Genomic DNA, 27,871 nt, shown 5'->3' with positions numbered 1-27,871 from the left:
GAGTGAGTGGGAATGCCAGATAGAAAGCTCTTGTATAAATGTGTGAATGAGATGTTCTTGTGTGCTCGAGTAGAAAGCACTATATAGGAACCATTCCATCCACCTATTATATACATAGATATGGTTTAATCTGGGTTTCTTGTTCTTGAGTGTAATCAGTGGTGTATTTGCATTTATTAAACAGTCTTTTCCACTTGCATGGACATCTATTTGAACCTCACAATGAGAGTTACAGTGAATGCATACCACATAAGAGTTCAATATTTTGAATCAACAGCTTTCATCTTCTTAGTTTGACATGGAATAACTGGAAAAAATGCTTCATCTGGCAATTAAACTGCAGATCAGTTAGTTGTCTAAATGGTTTTGAACTTCTGAAAATGGACTCTGTATAAAATGTCTGTAATTCTAACAGTTATAAAAATACTGTTATAAAAGCTGCTGACAGAAAAACTGAAGTCTGCGCTTCAGCCACATCTTGATTGTTTGATTTGAAATCCCTTGTGGTGATGTACAGAGGCAAAGCTATAAAAATTACTTTATTGTCCAAATACATATTGATGTGATTGTAAAAAGATCTTATGTAACCTTTAGTGACTCCACATCTTTGCTCCAGCTTTATCTTTTTTATAAAAAACATAAAGTTTTGATAAACAGAATCTATTTTTAAAATCTGAAAGTGACCTTTAAGGTCCACTTAATAAAATTCAGATGGTTTATTTGTCAAAGTGTCTGTCTGACAGTTAATTAACATGTTGCTCAGCTCTGTTCATGAGCTACTTGTTGCCTAAAAAGCCTTTTGACAAACAAAAAGCTGAATATATTACTGAAACACACACACACACACACACACACACACACACACACACACACACACACACACACACACACACACACACACACACACACACACACACACACACACACTCCTCCAGTCGCCCACATGGTCATCTTTAATTGTCTGTTTAGCGTTGGTGCTTATAGTGAAGAAACCATTAACAGTCAATTAGCCAGCTGGCCAATCAGAGGGAAAACTGTTACCCTGAGGGCTTGTTTACAACCACAAGAGCAGCTCATTTGGAGAACATGGACACAGTTATTATAATCCTACCCTTCACCTCACAAGCATGGACAGACTCTAAAACAACAGGATTCCACTTAGAAACTCTCTGTTTAACACATTTTTAAAGTATAAAAAAATCTGTCAAACTCAGTATTTTCAATATCACCAATGGCTTTTAAAGCAAACTTCTCCTTTCTCCCCCTCATCAGGTCACTCAGCTGTGAATCGGCTGCAGAATCAAATGAGGAGCGGGTGCAGTGTTGAAAACCCTGTCTATGGACCCACCAACCTCTGCATTTTGAAAACCCACAACACCTGGTAAGAATGTTGTTGCTGCTGTGTAAGATGCATGCAGGGATGAAAAATGAACCTGTTGCAGACATTTGGGGGAGAAGAAATCCTACTTAACAAACATAGTGACTTCAGTGACAAATTCTGGCTCTAGAAACAAAGCTATAGCTATTGCAGTTCTTCTATTGGCCACTTGAGACTGTCATCCTAACCCTAACCCTACCCCATTCCCAACAAACTCCCATGTTAAAAGACTCAAATTAATAGATGTAATAAATATCTTTATGATTTTTTAAATTCTATGTCATAAAGACATAGAGTGAATTTAGTGTAGAAGACGTGGTGTGGAAGATTAACCTGCACAGAGTCAACCTGAAAGAAAATCTCTGGGATAAATTAGAGTGGAGACTTCTCGTCCACGTCCAACATCTGGAAGAATAGTAAAAAATTCCCATAAACGACTGAAGGTCACAGTACTTCAGCATCTAGCTAGAGCTACAGAAGAGGGGCAAACATTAAGGGAATAACATTTTGTAGCAGGTAATTTTAGATTCAGCATTTCTAAATTCAACAAACATCAGCAAAAACACAAACAAATTTGTGTGCAGTTGTCATACAGTGTGTTGCTAGGTAAAAGTCCAGCTGATGCATTTCACAGGGAGAGAAAAGAGAGTGAGCTCATTTCAGTCAGCGATGGAGAAAGATAAGAAAGACAGGACAGGAGAGGAAGGAGAAAGACTTGATAAATTGGAAATTTAAAGCTTACATGTAAGTCCTCATGTTTTTAAATCAGATATTGGGTCTGTATGTGTCACATTAAGTTTTTTCATATTGCGAAACATGCTGTAAATCAAACTGAGGTAGACTGACTGTGTTATATGAAGGTAGTTATACTCTGCAGGTCAGTGCAGGATAAACAGGTTAGTTTGCTGTACTGTGATGGATTTAAAGTGTGCAATTGGTGCACAGTGGCTGTGGTTTCATGGTCAGAGTTAGGTTACATCACGTTGCTTAGATTCGTTCACTGAATTCCATCTTCAGACCAGCTTTATTCAGTATAATGTTAAAAGAAATTCTGTTAGTGGACAACTTATAACTTACATCTCCTTGAATTCAGTTTAGTGTAAATCTACAAAGAGCAGTAAACCTCAGACCAGCAGCAGCAGCAGCAGGTCAGCTGATCTCAGTCTGTGCATTAAGAAAATCTACTGGAGTGCTGAATAGAAATGATCGTGAGCTGTGATTCTTTTCACCATAATGAGCCATTACAACTGATTTTAGGGTTCCTCCACCCCCACCGTCATTTTGCTGTTTAGACACAAAGTCACTCTCTACAGCGTAGGCAACAGAAAATAGAGTTACTTTTATTTTCCGTCTTTTTCTTTGCTCATGTTCTATTTAACAAGTTCAAGCTCAGTACAATTAGAAATAAAAATTAGTTTAAATTAAAATTTGTATTCCTATCTACTAATATTATTTTATTATTACATTAATATAACACAAGTTTCGGTTAGCTTTACACAAAAATAGCTGGTAGAAACGTCCTTCAAGGAGCTACTTTTTACTTTCTTTATTTTTAATATAGGTATCTGTACTTCTACTTAAGTACAGAATTTCTGTATTTTTGCCACCCCTGCTGCACACTATTACACAATCCACCAAGCAGTTTTGGTGCCTGTGGTGGAGACTAGTGCTCAATTGAGGTGATCAATGTTTGCTTTCTAAGTAGCTCTTTAACTTGCTTGGCACGTTAAGACCAAGAAGCAGCCATAAGGGTTGGTGAAATTTCCAACTTGATTTAACATACATTGTACAGCCATGGGGTGGCTGTAGCTCAGGAGGTAGAGCAGGTCACCTACTGATCGGAAGGTTGGTGGTTCGAACCTCTGGCTCCTCCTTGTGCAAGAAACATCAGTGAATTTGTGTGAATGTCGTCAGAAAAGCACTCAGTTTAGAGTCAGTGCTTGTGTGATTGGGTGAATGTGGCATGTTGTATAGTAGAGTAGAAAATCAGTCAATTTACCATTGTGGCTAGACTTCTGCTTGATTATATGGTTAATTATGTCACATTATGAGGGTATTTTGCCGATTATTTGACCATGACCAGAAACTTTGATCTATCGTGATCACATAATTCCCACCAAATTGCCACTGGAACACTTTTTTAGGAAAATTAATTTGGATAACAAATTAAACGTGAATTCATAATATTTGATCTAATTACACTAATGCTATACAGTTATTGCAAAATCCCATGTCACATCTGGCCATTGGATTTTGGCCTCCTCCTCCAGGAAACTGTTTGGGAACCTCTGTTAGAGATATTATATATACTGGACACATAGCTTAAGGGCCACTCAGAAACATGTCCTTACATTTGTGTGGCTAAAGACAGAGGAAAGATTGCTGTTTTTAAAGCTTTAAAATCTTACATCCATGAGGAAATTATGGCTGTAATAATCTTTTCAGCCTCTAGAGGGAGCCATTAGCACTTTACACCGACTGTGAGATTGTACCACTTGACTGGAGAGGATTTGTGACTCTCATTTTCAGGACCATTACATCATCACTGTTTCAAAAAAACCAACAACACACACACACACACACACACACACACACACACACACACACACACACACACACACACACACACACACACACACACACACACACACACATATTTCACTGTACAGTCTTTCTGGCAGGCACTGCGGGTGAGTGAGGGGAGGACAGATTAATGTGCCTCTTTGCTGTTTGTATCTGAATAGAGCGTAAAGTTATGTGCATTTGAATTTGGGAGGGGGTGAGGTGGAGGAGAAGGAGGAGGAGGAGGAGGAGGGCAGTCTGTCGGCTGCAGAATTCCATCACTCTTGGCAACCGTTGTTGGGTTACCACGGAAACGCACTGCAATGTTCTCTGCTTCTCTTTTGTACTCCTCCATCACTCCTCTCTCTCTCTCTCTCTCTCCCTTACTCTATCCCATCTTTATTGCTGGTCGGCTTCCTCCTTGCGTTGCTACGGCGATGCTCTGGGACATTCAGTGGGATCATTTTGTCACTGCAGTGTCGGCGCACAGAGCTGGCACTGCGCTCCGAGATCTCTGTGAGACGTGTTTTGCTGTTTTTATGCTCCCTGTTTTGTCTCCTTCCAAATTCTCGTGACCTTTAACCCCTCCACTTCCCTTACCAATCAGTCCGAAATCAGCGCTTTGGACTGGCCGGGCTCATCAGGTGACACCACAGAAAGTTGGATGAAGTTTCGCTGAACTGAAGGCTCCGATCAGTGTTGATGTTTTCACGACTCTGTCGGACTGAGAGACGTCCGGACACTTCACAGAGACTGAACTCTGCTCGGTGAGCTCTGCCACAAACCGAGATGAACGAGGACGCGGAGGAGGCGCAGCTGCCTGAGAAGTTGCTGGAGGCTGAGGAGCAGGAGTTGCAGCAACAGGAGGAAGAACATGAGATGGAAGATGAAGTGAAGGACCAGGAGGGAGAGGGAGAGAAGGAGCAGGAGGAGGTCCATCCGCTGGAGGAAGACCTGGAGGAAGAGAAAGTGCAGCAACAGGATGGAGATACTGAAGATGTGTATGGGCAGGAGGAAGAGCTAGAACAAGAGGAGGTTGCAGCGCATGAGTGGGAAATACAAGAGAAGGTGGAGGAGGTTCTGAAGCAGCAGGAGGACGAGCTGTCTGAGCAGATGCTAAAGCCAGAAGGGGAACAGGGCCATCAAGAGGAGCAGGTACAGGAAGAAGAGAAGGAGGAGGAGGAGGTAGAGATCAAAGAGGTGCAGGAAAGTGAGCTACAGCACCTTGAAAAGGAGGAGGAGGAAGAGACTGAGGAGATGCAACAAGAAAAGAAGGTGCAGCAAAGTGAGGCGTTACAACAAAAGGAGGAGGAGGTAAAGCAGACTGAGGAGCTGCAGCAACAGCAGCAGCAACCTCGAGAGCAGGAGGAGGAGGAGGAGGAGCAGGAGGAGGTGCAGCGTGAGGAGATGTCACGGACTGAGGAAGAGCAGAAGGAGCAACAGCAGTCTGAGGAGGTGCAGGACTTTGGGGACGCTCTGGAGCAGAATCACAACAACCAGGTCCTGATCCGGCTCAGAGGAATGTGAGTAAACACAGATCACGCAGTCAGCTGGCTGATGATGTAATGTCAGTGTGTTGATGCAATAGCACTATCGATAATTGGTGATCACGCTGTGAGGATCCGTGAGCTGCTGTAAGACTGACAGCCTCGGGGACGGCATCAGTGCGGTTGACCAGTTGCCTTGGTGATGCTGGCACGGACCGACGATGGAGGGGAAGACAAATGACAGAAAATGAGCGGGCAACGGTGGGCGTGCAACATCACTTAACACGGGAGAGAGAGCGTGTGTGTGTGTGTGTGTGTGTTTGATGAAGTCACAGCTTCTCGTCTGTCTGTCTGTCAGATTCTTTCTTAGCAGCTGACTCCTACGCTGCAGCGGAACAGCCTCGCCACATCTGTTTGAATTTGAGGCGATCACACACAAAAAACAAATCAAAAGCAGCAACAACAACAACAAAAAAAGAGCCCAGTGTGTTTTTTTTAATTCTCCATTGTTGCCATGGTAACAACTGAGCGTTGCGATGCAGCAAACTCTCAGCAAAGAAAGACACATCAGCAGGGAGATGGACGAAAACAGAGACAGAGATGAAGGCAGGGCATGCGAACACAAAATGTTTGAATGTCCTGTTGATGCTTCAGTCTGTGAATTACAGCCTCATTCATCACACTACGCTCATCATCACTCGCGGATCCTTTCTTTGACAAATCTGACAACACACTTTGAAATGCTCCTAAACTGAGCATTTCAAACCAGTGAATGCCCTGTAGGCATGAAGCAATGAATCCTAGTAGTCCAAGTAAGGATTTTAAGTGACTGCTGTTTAAAGTTGCCAAATTGAAATATGTACACTTTTGTTTTAGATGTGTAAATCGTCCATATAACACACAATAAACATTTTTATTATTGTAATATATATAAAAAAAGCTATGTGTTTAAACACATCTTTGCTATGGCAAGAACTGCAACTCGCAACTGCTGGTTTGAGCCTCCTGTTGAGCTGTGATGAGTTTGTATGTTCTCCCTGTGTGGCTTTTCCTCCTAGAGTATATAGACAAGCATGTTAGGCTAACTGGTGACTGTAAATTGCACCCCTTGGTATGAACATAAGAGTTGGCAGTTATCTGTCAGTCTGTTTTTATGTATTACAACATAAGATAAATTTTCTACTTCTTACTAGATGTTAAAATGAGGTAAATTCAAGCTCAAATGAACAGCAGCACAAAACATGTCACACAGTGTCGCTGCTGTTTTAACAAAAGCCAAAATTCAGTAGCTTTTAGAATTACTCTTCTTTACCATACTCTTTCAGTTCACTGAAGTTTGCCGGCACAGTTTTGATTATAACCCTTCTGCAGACGGTGGCTGAGTAGCCATTGCTGTTATACTTTTTTTGAAGTCTGCCTCCACAGGCCCATGTGCAGTTGTCGCACTGTATTGTAAAGTCTATGTGGATGGGTACACATGGTCTCAAAAACAGTGGCAGGCATTCAGACATCGGCACAGACCTTCAAACTGATTATCTGATGATGGAATTTCCGTCACTCTGACCTGAACGGACCCTTGTAGGCTCACGGATGCGGAAAGTATAATCAAAGCTCAACGCTTCAGCTGCATGATTTCAATCAGGCTGAGTTCTGGACTTTGACGGAGTCTTTGCAACACTTTGATGCTTTTCGTTTTCAGTCATTTTATTGTACATTTGCTGCTGTGCATGGGATGATTGTCACGCAGCATGATCCAGTGTAGGACAAGTCTTAGCTGTTGGACCGAGGACTTCACATTTGACTCTAGAATACTTTGGTAAACAGAGGAGTTTATAGAGTAACTGACTCAGTAACTGTAAGGTGCTCAGGTCCTGTAGCTGCACCACCACCACCACCTTGCTTGACCAGTGGTACGAGCTGTTTATGCTGATATGCTGTGTTCTGCCCCGATGCTCCAGACCAGCAAACTACTGTCATGTTTTGTAGCTCATCTGGGGTTTTATTTGCCTAATTTTAAGATCTGCTGGAGACCAGATTATTTTTATTGTTTTCTTGATATGTGTTTACTTTCTTTTTACCTTGAACGTGTCTTGATCAGCATTCACGGTGCCTTCACAGACATCCAAATATCCGTGACTGTTACCACTGATGCATAATCGTACCGTCAGATCAGGCTCTGATGCATGCTCTGGATAATCCTGCTCCTCTTCAGCCTGAAGTATGCTGCTCCTACCTTTTCCAAAAACACAGAAGGACATAATTTTCTGCTTAATTCATCCAAAATGTTTTTTTTAGTTGAATAGATGGCCAAAAAATCATAAGTATTCACATCCATTCAGCATTACTTTCCAATTTTGTAACTCCCACACAGAAACTCCTCAAGCTTCAGAAACTTAATGATTTATTGACGGCAGATTACAAAAGAAGTCGTCAAATTCTTCGCAGTTTAGTTGTGACATGCTCCGTCAAGAATTAGTTTGGGTGTTTTTTTTTTTTTTTTTACATAACTTTCCCAGTCTTTTGTGTTTGTTTGCCTGCCGTCTTTAAAGGAAGAAAGCAGCACATAAATGTGTCTAAGACAAGTGTTCTTCTTGATTTTTTCAGTGACTCGCAGCTCACACGTTCAGTCTTCGACTGCAGTTTCACCAGAAACATTTGTCACATACAAAATATCTGGACAGTGCTGTGTTCAGTTTAGTTATAGCTCTTCGTCTGGTTTGGTCCACTTAAATCTAAGAACTTTTTACACATTTAAAGTAATAGTATAGACTAAAAAGAGTACTAATGCATATGTTTTAAAAGCTGCTGTATCTCCAGAATGGCATGGCATGGCTACAAGTGGAAAAAAAAACCCAGGTGCGTTGTGCTATCCTCTGTGAGGTTTCATTCCAATAACGTAGGTCCCCAAGGAGGAATAAATAAGAAATAAGGAGGAATGAGGAAATGATAGCTCTGTTTTTTTTTTGTTTAAACTGGTCATGTATAAGGTCAGTGTGGTACTCTAAAGCATACACTGATGTTTTAGTCAACAAATCTGTTTCCCAGCAGAGATGCTGACTTGTCACAGTAGGAAAAGAATTGATGGACCCGTTGTATTAAAGCATACCTTTACATCTCCCTGTTGTGACAAGTCTGTATGTCTGATTGAAGTGGTTTGTCCCTTTGTCTTGGTTGCATGACATGCCCATGACAGGCAGTCAGATCTTTTTCAACCAGGTCACTTTTTCCACCTTAAGCTAGTTAAAATTCTAAATCGTTTCAGTTTCAGATCTTCCTTTAGTCTAAATGGTAAATGGAAATTTTCTTATATAGTACCTGAGCACTCAAAGCACTTTATACAGCATGTCTCTCTCACCCAGTCACACACAAAATCACTTTTTTCTATGTCTAAGTGCTTTCTATCTAACATTCACACACATTCAACCCCAGTGAACACAGCGGATGCAACTCAGGGTTCAGTATCTTGCCCAAGTGCACTTTGACTTGCAGACTGGAGCAGTCAGGGATTGAACTGATTAGTAGATGACCAGCTATACTTCCTGAAGCACAGCCATGGTCATTCTTTCTAAGAATTACTAAAACTGAAAATGTCAGTTTGTTTTTTTTCCAGAGGCTTTCTGATATTTGTCAAAGAGGTTTGGAAATTAAAATAGGGATTTGTTAGGAAAAGCTAGCTAACTTATGATCCAAGTATCCACAAAAACATCCAAGCAGTGATGCAATCAAGAACAACCAGACTTCCAATATTTCCTGCATTGGTTGTCTTAACTTCACTGCGTGCAAATACCTATGCATGTCTGGAAAATGTAGTTTATTAAATAATTTCAGCAAATAAATAGCACATCGACCAGGGAGATGGACTGTCTGTTCCATCAGCAGCGTCCTGCCCCCCTGAGCAATGCTGGTGACTCTTCTGTCTTTAGCCTCTGGCAGTAACAGTGTGGATTGTGACTGAGCAGTGGTGCTTTGATCAAAAGTTGAATCATTTACGAACATGCTACAAGTGAGCATTTAAAAGATAAGATAAGATAACGTGGTGCCAAGGAATTTGCTACATCTATTCAACAGAATAAATATATAGAACAGTAACAATAGAGATTATTATCAAGAGATTATATAAAGAAGGAAACAGAATATATACACATTTTACACATATACAGTGGTGAAATATTGCACAGATGACATTTGAATCATTATTAAATCACAAAACCTCACATTAACAGACACTGTTTGACATCTTCAGTTTAATAAATAGTAATCTAACAATTTTGAAATTGTAAGGAACACAAGGTAAAAAACAAGAACATTTTACACTTAGGTCTGTTTCTTTCTGACTTTTCCATTCTGTTCGCAAATTAGATTAGACAAAAAACATTTAACAACAAAAAAGGAAAATATATACAGTGTTGGGGAGTAACGGAATACATGTACCGCCGTTACGTATTTAAAATACAAAATATGAGTAACTGTATTCCGTTACAGTTACCGTTTAAAAAGGTGGTATTCAGAATACAGTTACTTTGTTGAGATAAATGGATTACACGGCAGTACTTTCTTGTTTCATTTTGTCGCGGGTCAGGACTGTTTGGGTTTTGTTTGACAGCTACGTTCTGTTGTTCCAGGTGGCAGCGTTACTGTTGCCATGGTTACAGGGTGACGCTCTTTCTCTGCGTGTTTCCTGGGTGAGAGAGCGCCTTTTTGTTGTTGTTGTTGTGCTGAGCTAATAGGCAGAATGCTAAATGCTGTAAAGAATGTAGCATCATGGGCAGTGTAGTCCGTGCTGCAGGGAGAATGGACTGCCATACACGTTATGGGTCTGTGAGCGCGAGGAGGGAGAAAAAGGCTAGTGGAAAACTCCGAGTTGTCATCGAGCAGAAACGGGAGCTGGAAGCATGTAAATATAATAATAACCACTGCAGCCAAGAAGAGTGCCTGACGAGCCCAGTTGTAAGTAAGCTATTAAGACTCGACTGTACACCGTGTTCGTGTTTTCCTCCAAAACAATAAGTTCCGTTGGAGCAGCCTTTCAACGCCTCTCTCTGTCTCTCGCTAGCAGAGTTGACCCAGACAACAAAGTAAAGCTATTTTTCGGCTACGAGCCGACAGGGAGCCCGACATATTAGCCAGAGGTCCCTTTAATATGGTTCGGAGCCGCGGACTTTCAGTAATAGTCATAAATCACAGCAATAGTTGTAAAAAGCATGATAATATATTAAGTAATCCAAAGTATTCAGAATACGTTACTGTCATTGAGTAACGTAACGGAATACGTTACAGAATACATTTTGGGGCATGCATTCTGTAATCTGTAATGGAATACATTTAAAAGTAACCTTCCCAACACTGAATATATATCAAGGAAATACATTGTAATATGTCATCATTCAAACCCAGCAAAGAGGACATTACATAATAACCAGAGGTGGAAAGAGTACTAAAATATTTTACTCAAGTAAAAGTACTATTACTTTGCTGAAATTTTACTCAAGTACAAGTAAAATTACCTGTCTCAAAATGTACTCAGAGTAAAAGTTACGTAGTTACTTTTTTGTCAGCAGGAGGACAGCCTCTTCTGAGTAGTGCAAAAAAGACAATGGGATAAATCTCAAAGTAGTTGTTTTTTAATTAAAAGAAAAACTTTACAAATTAAAGCTCAGTGGCAGTTAAACTGCAAGTCTATACATCAAAATGGATAATGGTCACCAAACCAACCAAACTGTCAAAACCATATAATTCTTTTACATGAGAATGTGTTCTAAACTGTCAAATAAGAGAACAAGTACTGAATTGAGCTGTACGGCAGCTGCTATAAAAATGTGTTTTCATTTTTTAAACTTGGCCCTGCTCTGTTAATTTTGAGGAGCAATTCAATTCAATAAAACTTTATTGATCCTGAAGGTTGACCCCGAAGGAAATTGGGTTAAGGCTGCCGACCTTTGCCAGCGCCGACTTACCCTTCTGACCATACATACAGTACAGGGAGTGGAGAATTATTAGGCAAATGAGTATTTTGTCCACATCATCCTCTTCATGCATGTTGTCTTACTCCAAGCTGTATAGGCTCGAAAGCCTACTACCAATTAAGCATATTAGGTGATGTGCATCTCTGTAATGAGAAGGGGTGTGGTCTAATGACATCAACACCCTATATCAGGTGTGCATAATTATTAGGCAACGTCCTTTCCTTTGGCAAAATGGGTCAAAAGAAGGACTTGACAGGCTCAGAAAAGTCAAAAATAGTGAGATATCTTGCAGAGGGATGCAGCAGTCTCAAAATTGCAAAGCTTCTGAAGCGTGATCATCGAGCAATCAAGCGTTTCATTCAAAATAGTCAACAGGGTCGCAAGAAGCGTGTGGAAAAACCAAGGCACAAAATAACTGCCCATGAACTGAGAAAAGTCAAGCGTGCAGCTGCCAAGATGCCACTTGCCACCAGTTTGGCCATATTTCAGAGCTGCAACATCACTGGAGCCAAAGTAAGAAAGGCTGAAAGACGACCACCACTGAACAAGACACACAAGCTGAAACGTCAAGACTGGGCCAAAAAATATCTCAAGACTGGTTTTTCTAAGGTTTTATGGACTGATGAAATGAGAGTGAGTCTTGATGGGCCAGATGGATGGGCCCGTGGCTGGATTGGTAAAGGGCAGAGAGCTCCAGTCCGACTCAGACGCCAGCAAGGTGGAGGTGGAGTACTGGTTTGGGCTGGTATCATCAAAGATGAGCTTGTGGGGCCTTTTCGGGTTGAGGATGGAGTCAAGCTCAACTCCCAGTCCTACTGCCAGTTTCTGGAAGACACCTTCTTCAAGCAGTGGTACAGGAAGAAGTCTGCATCCTTCAAGAAAAACATGGTTTTCATGCAGGACAATGCTCCATCACACGCGTCCAAGTACTCCACAGCGTGGCTGGCAAGAAAGGGTATAAAAGAAGAAAAACTAATGACATGGCCACCTCGTTCACCTGATCTGAACCCCATTGAGAACCTGTGGTCCATCATCAAATGTGAGATTTACAAGGAGGGAAAACAGTACACCTCTCTGAACAGTGTCTGGGAGGCTGTGGTTGCTGCTGCACGCAATGTTGATGGTGAACAGATCAAAACACTGACAGAATCCATGGATGGCAGGCTTTTGAGTGTCCTTGCAAAGAAAGGTGGCTATATTGGTCGCTGATTTGTTTTTGTTTTGTTTTTGAATGTCAGAAATGTATATTTGTGAATGTGGAGATGTTATATTGGTGTCACTGGTAAAAATAAATAATTGAAATGGGTATATATTTGTTTTTTGTTAAGTTGCCTAATAATTATGCACAGTAATAGTCACCTGCACACACAGATATCCCCCTAAAATAGCTGAAACTAAAAACAAACTAAAAACTACTTCCAAAAACATTCAGCTTTGATATTAATGAGTTTTTTGGGTTCATTGAGAACATGGTTGTTGTTCAATAATAAAATTATTCCTCAAAAATACAACTTGCCTAATAATTCTGCACTCCCTGTACATTACACAAACATCACATGGGGAAGACAGGTCAGAGAGGCATAACAATGGAAAATGCACAACATGAGGAAAGATAAGGAGAAAAAAATAACTCTCCACAGACTGAGCTCCAACAGGGAGATCAGTTTGAGATCAGAAAAAAAACACCTCTGCACAGCACGTTATTCTTTTGCCTGCAGTGTGAACATATGTGGGTTAAGTAAGAAAGTAGCCGCTTCTGTCTTCTGTCTAATTTAACTATTTCTTTAAAATAAATTATTGTTATTAACAAACAGGAAAAATGTATTTTCTTTTGGCAATTTACCGATCCTGTAAAAAAATTAAATTGCGTGGACAACAACGTGCCCAATAACAGCTTATGTCTTAATGTGATTAACTTGAGCACAGCCTTTTTGCTAAAATAAATGTACAGGTTTCATTTAACTTACCTCTACATGCTTGTGCAGGTTTGATGAGGAATTTTTAAAAGCTGCTAACTCGGTCTCTCTGGGCAAACACAGCTTACACTGCATAATAAAGCTGTTGCCTTACTTGCACTTGAAGCCGAAATGGTCCCTTAAATAAGGCCAGGGGTTCACATCGGTTTCCTCGAGTTCAGGGTCAGCATAATTCGACAGGGTTTCTTTTTTCGCTGGATCCGTACCACCGATGTCAGACTCATCTTTATCGTGACCCAACGCCAATTTGTTCTACTACCCATCATTCCCTGCAGTATTTCCGAAGCGCAATGTTGGTTTTTTTTTGTTTGTTCTTTTAATTTACTCAGTAACGGGTGTGATTGAAAATGTAGCGAAGTACAATACTTTTTAAAAAATATACTTAAGTAAAAGTAAAATTACCGACTTGAAAAATGACTTTAAAAAGTACAAATACACAAAAAAACTACTCAATTACAGTAACGCAAGTAAATGTAATTCGTTACTTTCCACCTTTGATAATAACCATGGTAGCTGCTTCATTCAAAATTTAACAGCCCATTATAGCTAATGGGCAAATACAGACTGATGCATTTGACTGGTCTGTTTTTCCAGCTTCTCACATATGGTGATAGTTACAGAACGCTAACTTAGCATTCTGTAATGCTATCGTAGCATTAGTGAAGCCATACTGGCATATTTTGAAACAGCTGACTTTTCATCTGCCGTTAGTGTTTGTTTCAAATGGGAAAATTATGTCCAGAAATAAAATTAATAGATTTAATGATGTTAAGAGTACGTTTGCCATAGTATTTTTTTGACAGCTAAAGTTAAACTCTCCTTTATTTTATCAGCTTCTGTTCACAAAAACATTTAATAACAAGATTCCCAGTGTATTGTGTATGTCTGTGATACTTCTTCTAATTCACTATCTTATGGAAGACCAGGCCACCACCAGTATTTGGTTTACTGACAGTATCTCTCATCAGCAGTTAAATGAAATGTGCACGGCATCATTACCATTAAACACACACATTTAATTTATGCCCCTTGGCTACTCTTGCTCTGTTTAACAGACCCTGCTTGCTATACAGCATCTTGTGTTGGTAACCGGCTGGCAACAGAGGAAAATATAACAGAAAAAAAAAAGAAACAGAAATTTATCAGCAGAAGTTGGTATGTTGGTTGAAGAAACTGACGCCAAGACAAGTGTTTCGTTTTTGCCAAATCCTCTAATAAACATTGGCAAGTGAATGTGTTCTCTGTCAACAGTGAGAGAATGAGAAACGCTAGAGGTGTAAAAATAAAGATGCAGAATTCAGCTTGTCTACTAACCTGACAAGACTGAACTCCGAGGTTAGGGGAACTCCGTCACGGGGAGTGAACACACTCCGAGGTTTGTTTAGTTTTCCGGAGGATTCTTCTGCTCAGTGAGAAAAGGTCTTAGATAAAACAACAAAGCTGGTTTTATTTTGGGTAGTGAGTAATGGCAACAGGCATCTGTAGTTTGACAGTAATGCTGCTTGTGCGTAAGCAGAAGCTCTGCATGCCTATGTGTCCCCCCTCAGTGCCTGTGCACCTAGTAAATAGATCCCCTGCTGCACCTGAATGCTAATCACACTCAAGAATTGTTGGCACCTCTGACCTAACAACTTGTGAGGCATAGTTGTAAATAAAGTAACACTCTGGGTTGCAAAGTAGCAGTGACTAAGGAGAGACCATTTGAATGAACAGTTCTCAATATGGAGCTTGATTAATAATTGTTTGGCAATTAGACTCCGATCAGTCTTTGTAGTAGAACAGAGTCCAACGCTGGTAGGAAGGATGGCAGCGAGGTGAAGCAGGTGAAGACTTGGAGGATCTCTATTCTGGCGAGGATGAGGTGGAGATTTGGAGGAGGCTGGTTGCACGAATGAGGATCTGAAAGGCAGAAAAGTAGTAAGATTTAAAGCACACAGGACAGAGCTCGCAGAAGACAAGCAAGAAAATGTTTGGGCCAAAGTGATGACAACAAAATTAAGTTTGACGCCACAGGAAAGTGGAAGTAATGTGAAGAATAGACTAGCAGCGCCAAACCCCGAGGGATGCAGGCAGACGAGTGGATATGGAGCTTCCCCATTGAAATTAGCATAATCATTATTATATGTTTCAGTCTGTTGAGTGGTGCACCACAAATGGAAATATCTCAATAAGTATGGGCTGAGAGGTTGTGAAAAACTCTATGGACATTCACGTCACATTCCTCCCTGAATAACAGTATCTCTGAACCTCCTGTCTCCCTCCCCTCAGCCCTAAACAGTCATGGCAGATGGATGCCCCTCACTAAGTCTGATTCTCCTGGAGGTTTTCTTCCTGCTAAAATGGAATTTTTCCTCCCACTGTCACTAAGTGCTTGCTCATAGGGGGTCATGTGATTGTTGGGGTTTTCTCTTTACCTTACAATATAAAGCATGTTGCATATATATATATATATATATATATATATATATATATATATATAGAATAGAATTAAATTAAGTTTGACTTAGTTCAGACAGACCACAAAGCCAAGCTTACCTGCAATCCATATGCTATAGGAAGGGTGGTGAGGTTCTCAGACAAGAGCCATGCAACCGAATATAAACAAACGAAAAGACAATCTGCTTTTGAATATAGTCGTTCTGACTTTGAGTCTCTTCATATGTGCAGTTACCAAAAATGAAAAGAAAAAATAATATAAAGAGAAGCCTTGTTGTTACATTTCTTTTTCATAGACTGCAAATTTTTGTTTGATTAAAAAAAAAAAAGTATTAAGGTTACTTCATCATGTTACTGCCAGGTACATTTGTATCACTATCATCAGAGCAGAGCAGAGCTGCTGTTCCATTTATAGACATTCTGCCTGCCACTGTTGACCTTTCCAGGCACAATCCTCCCTAAGTTTGGGGACTCTGTATTTAGAAGGGCCTTGTGACATTGACTTCTCTATTATAACCTGTGACACCTGTTAAAGCAAGTTTCTGAAATGTACAAATTATCATAAACTTTGTCCAAATTAAATAGAGCAAGCATGAATGAATACAAGATTAAGACCCATTCAAGTGGTCACAAAACCAGCTGTTTCTTTGTGTGAGCGATTGTGTCTTTGTGTTCATTACAATATTATTTCTTCCTGGCAGACATAAAGTTCATCCATAAATTAATCACAGAGCTTAAAGCTGTTTGACAAGAAAACAAAAAAGTGTGGAGATATTTATTTATTCGTTTATTTTTGAAAATTTCCCCCAGTTTCCGTGGTAACAGCAGAACATTTCGATGCAGTAAACTAGAAAAGGACAAAAAGAGAATAGAACAGCTTTTCATTTACTTTTGTTTTTTTACACATTGAGATGCATAATTTTTATTATCAGTAGGCTTTGGTGAGAAGCTGAGTGGAATTACAGAGGAAGTGTAAAAACAAAAGCAAAAAATAACTTTTTTGACACATTAAAGAGCAGAAATCAGCTGAGAAAGCTCAGCTATGAAAAAAACGTTCTGCCATCTGAGGATGTATTAAAAGAAGTACCAGACTGTCCAGGTCAGATTAAGCAGAAACTAATCTTTATAATGGTTTTTGCATGTCTGGCTTGTTGTCATGCTTCAAAAATTAAATTTAGGACCAATCTGAAGCCACCCTGATGAGGTGGTTAAGAAACTAAACAACAAAAGGCTGATACTGTGTAGTGTGTGTGCACTGCTTCAATTTAATGGAGGTTCAGCTTTTTTCTCCAGGACACTTGGTCTAGACGTGGGCGGGTTAGATGGAGTTAACCATCACACACACACACACACACACACACACACACACACACACACACACACACACACACACACACACACACACACCCTGCAGTGATGCATTGCAAACAGAACAGTGCACGAAATAAAATACATTCCACAAGCTCAGTGTTAATGATGCAGAGAAGAAAATGTGTAGGTGAAATCACAAAACAATTGGTACAAGGACAAAGAAAAAAAAAGAGGTAAAGACGCAAAATGCAAATTCTTTCGCTGAAGGCGTCACCCTGTAAAAGTCATGATAGGGAGGTGAGTCATTCTCCAGAAACTCTCTGTCCTCACCTGTCACTATTGCTGCTGCCGCGTGCTGGAGAGTTTTCTCTGACTAAGAAAAGAATGCAGCGACCTGGCACTGATCAGCGTGCCTTATACAGCTTTGTAATTCAGCTCTGATCTGCCCACGCAGGCCGGCGTACAATTACCATTCGACCATGAAATAACAGGTCTCTACAGTCGCATTTCAAAGCTGAGACGTGTCAGAGCTGTGATTAGCTGCTGGGGTCAGATTCCAGAGCTGTGACTGGCTAATTTCAGACCAAATGGAGCGTTTAGATCGTCGTCATCTACTCGTGGGGTAATCTGCTGTTCAAATTTACATTCCAATAGGTGTTTCGGTTCGGTGACGCATGATTTAATGCTTGCATTTTGGTGACATTGACTTTGTTTTGCATGGTTTTAATAGTAGTAAAATCAGGTCTATTTTGTCCCCTTTTTTCTGACCTCATAACATGTAATGAAGTGGTAACACTTTCCAAATTGGATTTGGGCATATTTATCAAAGGTGAGAAAACATGTAAATTAACATTAAAATCTTACTACTTCACCAGTACCACCTCTTTGGCCTGATTTGGAAAGAGTGATGTTGTGTAAAAAGCCCAAGGATATTTGGCATGCAGACTGGGGGAGCCAGGGATCGAACCACAAACCTTCTGATCAGCAGATGAAGGATGTATGGACACCTTTAGATTTATTAATCATGTAAATTTCCTGTACCTGTTATAGATGTCCTCAGTCCAAAGTTCAAACATTGAATGTCATATTGATGGCCAAAGTGGGTCATGGCTGGACGCCCAAATTGTGGACTTAATTTGGACGGAATTGGCTATGGACCAATGGACCCAATATAGATCAGATCTGCATGTCTATCCAACGTCCAATGTATAGTGGGAAAAAACTAAAAAGTGACACAAAAACACTTCAAAAAGACATAAAATGTCTACAAAGGGACAAAAATTTACTGCAAAGTAGCACAAAACAACTTCTAGGAGACATAAAATGACCAAAAAGTGGCAAAAAACAACATCATAAAGACACAAAATAATTCTTTGAAGGAGACACAAATATGTAATATGACTTAACCCTCTCAAGGCAGGCGTTGCCGATTTGCAACAGTTAAAAACTAACAACCTGATTACCCCACATACATATTTTATGAGTTTTCTTTTACTCAGAAGTACCACTGCAGGACTTGGTTGTGCATTAGTAACAAAAAGTTTAATTTGAGCCTGAGAGGGTTAAAATGGTGGCAAAAAATATCTGCAGACTCACGAGACATCAAAGACAAACTTTAAAGAGAAGGGAACCGAGCACAAAGAGATATAAAATAAAAAATGAGACACAAAATGACTGCAAAAAGACACAAAATAAGTAGAAAAATGACAACAAACAAACAGCAAAATAGCTAAGAGAGGCGAAAAAGAAAGAAAAGGGACCTTAAACTTCTTTTTAAAAAGTCAATATTTATTTAATATGTGTTTCCATCCCATCATGTCAAATACTGCTTGTGTTCTGGTTTCTCTCCCTGCTCCGTGTGCTTTAGTCAGCAACACGTACTTGGTTTAATTTAGGCAGCAAAAAAACTTAAAATTTGTCCCCTATACATCATTGACCTTGTGTGGTGAAAATGTAACAAAGGTGATCTTCCATACATGACACATTAGTTGTAAGAGAGCTTTTTCATTATTGCCAGAAATGTGTGTATCTGTCAGATGTCAGCATTTATAGGAATTTGGTCATTTACTTGAAAATCCATCCCAAACACACATACAACATATCATATGTTTCTTTACATGTGACACAGCTTTAACCTGCACGCCCAATATCACGATTGGAATGTTAGATTCTTTAACCTTTCATCGCTACAAAAATCTGCAGACTAATATTTCATCCAGCAAATCATTTGTCAGTACAAAGTTATATTTAGGCACCCTGTTCATTAACTTGGCCTCTGTCTTTATCAGAGAACAGTCTGCATGGACTGGCTTTGCTTTGCATCCTTCACCACATAACAGCGGTAAAATGTAATCATGTGCTTCACAGTTTCACAAAATTAACAATAAATCATTTAACAGGTGCTGCTTCCCCAGATTGGACCTTACTATGAGGCATCTGTGTTTTAGAGGGAAAGGGAAAGGTTGTCTGCACTAGCACATTTAGAAGCTTCCAACCACTTTATTGATGCAACTTTTTGGGAAAATATTCCCGCCCCCTTTGGCGTAAGACAGGAATCAACCTCAGTGAATTCAAATGTTGAGCTGGAGGCAGTGACATCATTGTCAGCCATCACGCTCAGAGAAATGAATGAGAAAAATGGAGTCTGAAATGGAGTGTGACACTAGAAATATATTCAAAGAAAAAACAACTTGATAGGGTATGTGCGATCCCTGGTTGATGTAGGACAGAAAAAGCTGACAGTAAACCCCTGAATCCCTTTTAAGTCATGATTATTCTTTGTGTAGGGTTCTAATAATTTGGGGTTTTTTGGTGATATAAACATGAATTGTGTTGTAACACAGAGTCAGTCATTCACTTAAACTGCTGTAGTTTTTTTCATTGTTAGCAGTCTATCTGCAGTTCTTCTTTGGCATGTGCCTATTACAAAAGGAAACATAGAAATGTGAGGATTCTCAGGCTTATCAAGATGACATATTCATTTATGATGCCTGCAGAATATGCTACTATCCTCCGTACACTGAATCTAAAAGGAGGTGTATCATATCTATGTGTTCATATTTGGCTGGGTTCCTTTCACCTCCGCTCTCCATGTTCAACTCTTTGACACCCTGCTGGGACGGCTCAATTCCCAGAACGAAAACCTTTGCTCCAGTGCTTTGGAGTGCTTGTCTGAGCCACCCTTGCACACAAAATGGGTAGAAAACATGATTTGCTAACCGGTCTCTTTCAGACTTTTCAGATTTTATTGGAATGAGGGACATTTTAAAAGACTTAACACAGAGGACAAACAGTTTTTGAGTACGTTGGCCATGTATCATGTATGTATGGTTTAGCTTTATGTGTCTTCTAAGCCTTTCGAGGCAACAGCAGTTGCCATTTTTGTTGTGTAACGCTCCCGTGGTTGCATGTCATTCTCATCTGTCTCGAGGTTAATGGAAATGACAGTTTGCTTTTCGCATGCAGTGTTTGAGTTTGCTCTCTGTTATGCAGCCCCCTGACTCACTTCAGTAAATCCAAGCAGCATTTCCACCTAACGCACTGACATTAGTGCAGGTAGCTTTGGTGTGCACTCATAAACTGTATATAAATGATGGACGTGCCATCAAGGTCTAAAACGTGAATCCAATGTGCCAAAGTACCTTAAGTACCTTCTGATGGCCACTATAGGAGCAATCTGGTCTCGTAAAAAGTCTTTTAAAATACATCATGTTGTTAATTTAATGAGTAGTTCAGTACAAATGAAATATATCTGTATATACCGATATAGACATTTATTCAAGCTTCTGAATACTCTGTGGTTTATTTATTAGTTCCAATGTGAAGATGTGTTTTTGTTGATGAAGATAAGACTTTATTCAGAGAAGAAATATCTTTGTTAGTCTGCATGTTTGTTTCAAGGTGTGCCTTCTAACCTAGCCTGAAACTCACCATGTGAGTGGCCGATTTGATTAACTCTTGTTTGTTCTTGTTTGTTTACAGGCAGAAATATAAAAGTACATCGCAAAGGTAAGGCACGCACTGGCACACACATACACGCACAATTGTTTTTATGGAGAGTTGAAACAATTAGTTGTATTCTTGTGTATTTGTTTAGCGGAAAATCATTGTGACAACTGACAAGCATGAATGAAAAATTAAAAATACAAAATAGAGAAAAAAAATCAGCTTCTCTAAACTGCAGATGTTTTTGCTTTTTTCTTCTTTATAAAAGTGTAGAAGTGAAAAGTGTAGATATTTAATAACATTCCCTTGGTCTTTTGGTCTATGAAACTTACACTACCAGTCAAAAGCTTGGACACATCTTCTATTTTATAGGTTTTTCTTTATTTTCATGACTATTTAGATTGTAGATTCTCATTGAAGGCATCAGGACTATGAATGTGTGTGAATTAACTCAAAACAAGTTTTATATTTTAGATTCTTCAAAATAGCCACCCTTTGCTTTAGGTCAGATGACTGTGAAAGCCAAGCTATCTGGCGCAGCACTCCATCACTCTCCTTCTTCTTCTTCAGCATGTATCTATGTATGTTGAAAGTAGTAAAAAATAAAGAAAAAATATTAAATGAGAAGATGTTTCCAAACTTTTGACTGGCAGTCTATATTTTCTGATTCATGATTAAATCCTTTCTGCAGTTGTTTTGAGTAAGTCTTTGATAATTAAGTGCACAAAGATTTTTTTCAGCATAAAAGCACACTGAGCTCATTATGCATCATAAAAATATGAAAATGAATTAGCATGTTATTTTAGAATTGTGGAAACCATCATCGACACATAAAAGGTACTACTTGCTTTACCCTGAAATTTAAAAGAAAAAATAACTTTGTCTTTGTCTAAAACAGATACACTCCCAGAGGGAGGCCTTGTTTGACGTGCAACACTAAAACATGTTTCAGCTCTTTAAAAAGACCCTCCCTATTTCTTTACGTATTTTGTGTAATTTTAAAACAAATCTGACTGTAAATGTGTGTGTTCTCAGGGGATATTGCTTTTAGCTTTGAGACTGTAGACTGTAAACTTAGGCTACATTCACACTGCAGGCGAAAGCGCGTCAAATCCGATTTTTTTGACCCTATGCGACCCATATCCGATCATAGTGTGACAGTGTGAACGGCACAAATCCGATATTTTCAAATCCGATCTGGGTCACTTTCGTATGTGGTGCTGAATCCGATACATATCCGATGTTTTAGAAAGCGACTGCTGTTTGAACGGTCAAGTCGCATTAAATCCGTCTTTTACGTCACTGACACAAGACAGACGCCAATTATCAGCGCCGGAGAAGCGCCCGATAAGACATCGCGAACGCTTCCTGGCCATCCAGTGTAGATGTCAGTGAAACTGTTGGGAAGACAACGTTGGAGAAACGTGAACATTTTATTTGTACTGTATAATCTGCAGATTCTGACAGAAATCTGCTACTATCCTTTGAAGCACCGCTCCTCTAAAACAGCAATAAGGATAATTATTAGGTTATTTACATTATTATGTAAATAACAAAATAACTTAAAGCAATAATTGGGAAACGTAAAGTCCGAAGTCTTTATATTAAGGGCCATCAGTCAAATATTGTTTGCTCTGGGTCTAAACAGAGCGCGTTGTGTGTGACATCTTCTTTTGCGCATGCGGGCCGCTTTGAGAGTTCACACTATTTTATTTGTAGTGTGAACAAGCAGACAGACAACCATTCGCATGAGCAATTTAGAGACCACCAGTTAACCTAACATAACACCACTAATTACCTGTCTTTTATCTGTGGGAGGAAGCCGGAGTACCTGGAGAGAACCCATGGAAAACATGGGGAGAACATGCAAACTCCACACAGAAAGGCCTCCGGCTAGTCTTACTGAATACAGGGACTTCACCTTTGTGGTTGGGGTTGTGTCTTTTACTGAAACAGTTCTAAACGCACTGCATTAGAAACCTCTAACCTACAGTGACATTTGTAAAACTCAGCAGCTACTACTACTAATAACTAATAATAACATGGAATATTTCAAGTTATTAAAAAAGAAAACAGATGGTGTTTTGTTGACACCTGAAAATGATGCACCTGAATCACAATCTCTCTAGTCTTGAAGTTATCTTTCTCACCATCTCCTACTCTGACTTCAGCTGTTACCATGGCAACTAAAACAAATTTCATCCAGTTTACAGGGTGGTGGTAGGTCACCATGGCAATGTTAAAAGGCTTGGACACAGCAGAGTCTTTAAATCACCCTGTCGACAGTCCGCTACATACAAAATATCACAAACAGCATCCTGGTTCTCTTGGCTCATCTGTCATCCTGAGCCTCAGGTACCTTGGTGTGATCTTTGATTCTGCCATGTCCCTAGAACAACACTGTCCCCACTTGATTAGAAATGGCCTTTTTCAGCTAAGAAACATCTCCAAACTGCGAACTTTGCTGTCTAAATCTGAGTTAGAAATGGTTATTCATGCTTTTACTTCATCTCGCTTAGATTATTGTAACAGTCTTTTTCTTTGTTTGAGCAAAAGGAATCTTGACCGTCTCCAGTTAGTCCAGAATGCTGCTGCAAGGCTTTTAACTAAGACACGAAAAAGAGAGCACATTACACCAGTGTTACATTCATTACACTGGCTTCCAGTACATTTTAGAATTCATTTAAAAATCTTGATACTGACTTTTAAAGCTTTGAATTGTGATGCCCCTGCCTACATTTCTGATCTTTTAGAACCCCACGTTCCCTCGCGCAGTCTGAGATCATCTAATCAAAGGTGTTGTTAGTCCCACAAACTCATTTTAAGACCAGGTGATAGATCTTTTAGAGCGGTGGCCCCCAGGTTGTGGAATGCTCTCCCTCCATCATTACGTTGCCTTGATTGTATTTATTCTTTTAAAAAGAAGCTTAAGACTCATTTATTTAGATTGGCTTTTAATTAGATTTGTGCTGTATGTTTGATTATTAATGTATTTTATGTATTTCTGTTTTATATTACTGTGAAGCACTTTGTGGTTTTTATTCTGTGAAAAGTGCCATATAAATAAATTGATTTGATTTGATTTGAAGTAGCAGGCCTAAAAAACTACAGCAAATCTACAGCAAATGAACTGTATCTGAGAGTCATGTCCTTGGGCAAAGACCTAATACAGGACCCGACAGATGCATCTGGCCTGGCCTTTCAGTTGATCTACTGATTGCCAAAGGCTCATCAGATCTCAGTGGAAGGGTGGCTGTCAAAACCTGGAATTATGAATGCAGAATAGTAGATTTTGATCCACCAGGCAATACCATCTGGAAAACTTGATGAATAGTATCAACTACTGCCAGTGGAGTAAAAGCATAACTGGATAGAAAACCACACATTAGAACAGTATCAGTCATGGATTGGCCTCCCCAGAGACAGGACGTCAACATTACTGAACCACTTCTCTTGACAGAAAATAGAAGAAAAGGCAGACAACATCCAAACAAGAGCACTAATTGTCTTTCATGAAGCCTGGAGAGCTTATAAGTGCTTTTAAATGCTTATAATTAACCTCTAATGACTTTCAAACAGTTTGCACAAATTCTGTTTCAATGAAGCCATTAGTTTGTGATATGTAACTTAATCTGATTTCATCATTTAAAAGTAAGTCATAGGTCATCCCATCTGAGAACTTTTCAAACTGGCATAAGGGCGCTGTTGGCTGGCAAAGACGCAAGGAAGATGCACTCTACAAGGCAGCGTGTTTATTTCCTGGAGGAGACTCCAGTCGTTTTCTGTGGGTGTCAGCTGACTGACAGGAGGCAGCGTGTCATGTGTCCATCTGGAGGAAGCAGATTTTCATGTTCTGGTTCTGTGGTGTGAACAGGACAGCAGCTGTGTGGGTGCTAAGAATGAAAATCCACCAGTTAGCAGGTGTGTGAAGACTGCAGGCAGACTAAAAGCATATCACTGATGTCGTGAGGTGCAGGATATCATACACATATACATTATATGTACATTTAAATCCAGTGAAGTACAGTATTTAGTATAGTAAAGCAGACGGAGCGTTACACGGGTTTTGAGTGATGCACTTCACGTTAACAGACAGTTTATTAGCGATAGTCATTCTGTATCATTCACAATACTGTTATAATGTAGGAACTACATATCTGACAACACAAACAAAATTCACCCTGATTTATGGCATACAGTTCAATTCATTTTGATTAAGTTTTGTTTAAATGACACCAATTTACAACTACAATCACCTCCAGGGGCTTTATATTGTAAGGTTAAGATCCTATAGTTTTAGAAAGAACCCTAACTATCACACAGCCCGCTATGTTCATGCCCTTGGTGACAGCAGGAAGGAAAAATTCCCTTTTAACAGAAAGAAACCTCCAGCAGACCCAGGCTCAAGGAGGGGCGGCCATCTGCTGCAACCAATTGGGGGTGATGATTAAAGATATGCTGTGGAAGAAACCAGAGATTAATACTAACTGATAATCAAATACAGACTAGTGTCACTCCTGGCCCTTCATATATAAAACACATGGTGAGTGAAAAAGGTGAAGGAAGCACTTTGTAAGTGTGCTGCCTGCTGTAACCTATAATTTCCTTCGGGATTAATTGTTAGGGTTTCTGGGTCGGTGACCCAGTGTTTTGTGTTTTTGGTTATTTGATTTTGTTATTTCTTTATATTCTAGCTTTGCTTTACGGGTTTTTCTTAAGTTAAGGTCCTCTGGGTGGGGTTTGGTTAGAGTTTTAGTGTTTTGGTTTTCTGTCTGTGTTCCTTTGTTGCTGTCTTCCCTGTCTGCTGTATTTCCACGTCCAGTCAGTGTCTGTGTCTGCCCTGGTCCCACGTCTCTGTTCCCTTTGTTTTAGTGCTTGCCTGTGAGTCTGTCTTATGTTTCCGGTTTTACTTTGGAAGTCTGTCTGATGTTAATGTGTCTGGTTTTGCTTCCCCTGGTCTCGTTAGGCCTGATTTGCCCCAGCTGTTTTTCCCTCCTGTTACTCATTCCCTGATTGCTCCCTCTGTGTATTTAAGCCCTGTGTTTCTCTGTGTCCATGTCGCGATCTACCGTTTATTTTGCTGTGTTTTGCCAGTCCACCGGTGTTAGTTTATTTTGAGTTTTTCCAAGTTATGTTATGTTTGCGTTCAGCATTAAAGCTGTTTTGGTTTAAATTTGTCTCTGGAGTCTGCATCTTGGGTCCTATCCCTGTCCGCACACAGCCGTCATCTAAGATTAATAAAGTATTCTGATTCTGATTCTGAAGAAGAAACGCTCAGTGCTTCACAGGAATCCCTCAGCAGCCTAAACTTATTGTAGCATAACTAAGGGAGGATTTAGGGTCACCTGGTCCAACAATAACTATAAACTTTATCAAAAAGGACATATCAACATTTTTTTAAACCAAATCTTAAAAGTAGAGATAGTGTCTGTCTCCTGAATCCAAACTCCCAAGCTGTTTCCACAAAAGAGGGGCCTGAAAGCTAGAGGCTCTGCCTTGCATACTACTTATAAATACTCTAGGAACAACAAGTAGGCCTGCAGTGCGAGAGTGAAGTGCTGTAATGGGGTGATATGGTACTATAAGGTCATTAAGATAAGATGGGGCCTGATTATTTAAGACCTTGAACAGGATTTTCAATTTGATTCTGGATTTAATAGGGAGCCTATGAAGAGAAGCCAATATAGAAGAAATCTGCTCTCTCTTTCTAGTCCCTGTCAGTACTCTTGCTGCAGCATTTTGGATTAACTTAAGTTCTTTTCAGGGAGTTTTCAGGACATCCTGATAATAAGAAATCACTAGTAGAACCAGACTCAGGGAGGAGAAGGGGAAACAATTCCAGAATCAAACATATAGAGAAACATGGTAATTGCAGCTGGACATCTGCACCCTGAACAAAGAGAAGTACCACACCTTTCACTGAGACACTTTGGAACTAGGCCTGAATGATCGGGTAATTAAAAAAAAAAAAAGAGTCATGATGACACATAATTTCTGATTTCAGCTGAGAACAGACATACCGAAAGCTACCTCCTAGCTGATAAATTTAGCTCCACAGTGATAAAAATAACTCAAGTTGACACTGAGAGAAACAAAAAAGCAAAAATACTTGAAAAGAGGCAAGAGTACTTTGACAGTTCTGCAGCACAAACTACATAGTTCCGGAATGTTCAGAATTCCAGAATGTTCGGAATTCCGGAATGCGCCAAAGTTCCGGAATGTTCGGAATTCCAGAATGCACCATGGTTTCGGAATGTTCAGAATTCCGGCATGCGCCAAAGTTCCGGAATGCTCGGAATTCCGGAATGCGCCAAAGTTCCGGAATGTTCGGAATTCCGGAATGTTCGGAATTCCAGAATGCGCAAAAGTTCCGGAATGTTCGGAATTCTGGAATGCGCCATGGTTCCGGAATGTTCGGAATTCCGGAATACGCCAAAGTTCCGGAATGTTCGGATTTCCGGAATGCGCCAAAGTTCCGGAATGTTTGGAATTCCGGAATGCGCCAAAGTTCCGGAATGTTTGGAATTCCGGGATGCGCCAAAGTTCCGGAATGTTCGGAATTCCGGAATGCGCCAAAGTTCTGGAATGTTTAGAAATGTAAATATGCTGTAAATATGAGGAATGATATCCACAGCAGCCATGAAGAAAAAGAAGATACCTGACTATATTAAAGTATAAAATCAATGCCATATAACCGAATTAAAAGTGCTTATTGTGTTTGTGACTAAACTGCATCTAACAGAAAATTGAGCATAACATTAGTTCTGTCAGGCTGGACAGTAAAGCTCAGCCTGCAGTTCCATCAGATCAGCT

The 27,871-nt window shown here is 39.9% G+C and overlaps 1 protein-coding gene across 1 annotated transcript in view; it reads left to right on the top strand.

Annotated features, from left to right (window-relative positions):
* Positions 1 to 4,598: 4,598 nt before the first annotated feature.
* The window catches only part of LOC146650704 (dual specificity calcium/calmodulin-dependent 3',5'-cyclic nucleotide phosphodiesterase 1A-like), a 43,309-nt gene continuing 20,036 nt past the window's right edge, over positions 4,599 to 27,871 (top strand). Inside the window, exons 1-2 of the mRNA XM_085385032.1 lie at positions 4,599 to 5,463; positions 21,095 to 21,121. Of these exons, the coding sequence (XP_085241158.1) occupies positions 4,730 to 5,463; positions 21,095 to 21,121 (761 nt within the window). The 5' untranslated portion in view covers positions 4,599 to 4,729. The remainder of the gene's footprint in view (positions 5,464 to 21,094; positions 21,122 to 27,871) is intronic.

Source organism: Rhamphochromis longiceps, linkage group LG16 (assembly GCF_057381845.1).
Source record: "Rhamphochromis longiceps isolate RC_006_pf linkage group LG16, R_longiceps_female_GT1.1, whole genome shotgun sequence".
Lineage (NCBI taxonomy): Eukaryota > Metazoa > Chordata > Actinopteri > Cichliformes > Cichlidae > Rhamphochromis > Rhamphochromis longiceps.
This window is presented reverse-complemented; position numbering and strand designations above follow the sequence as displayed.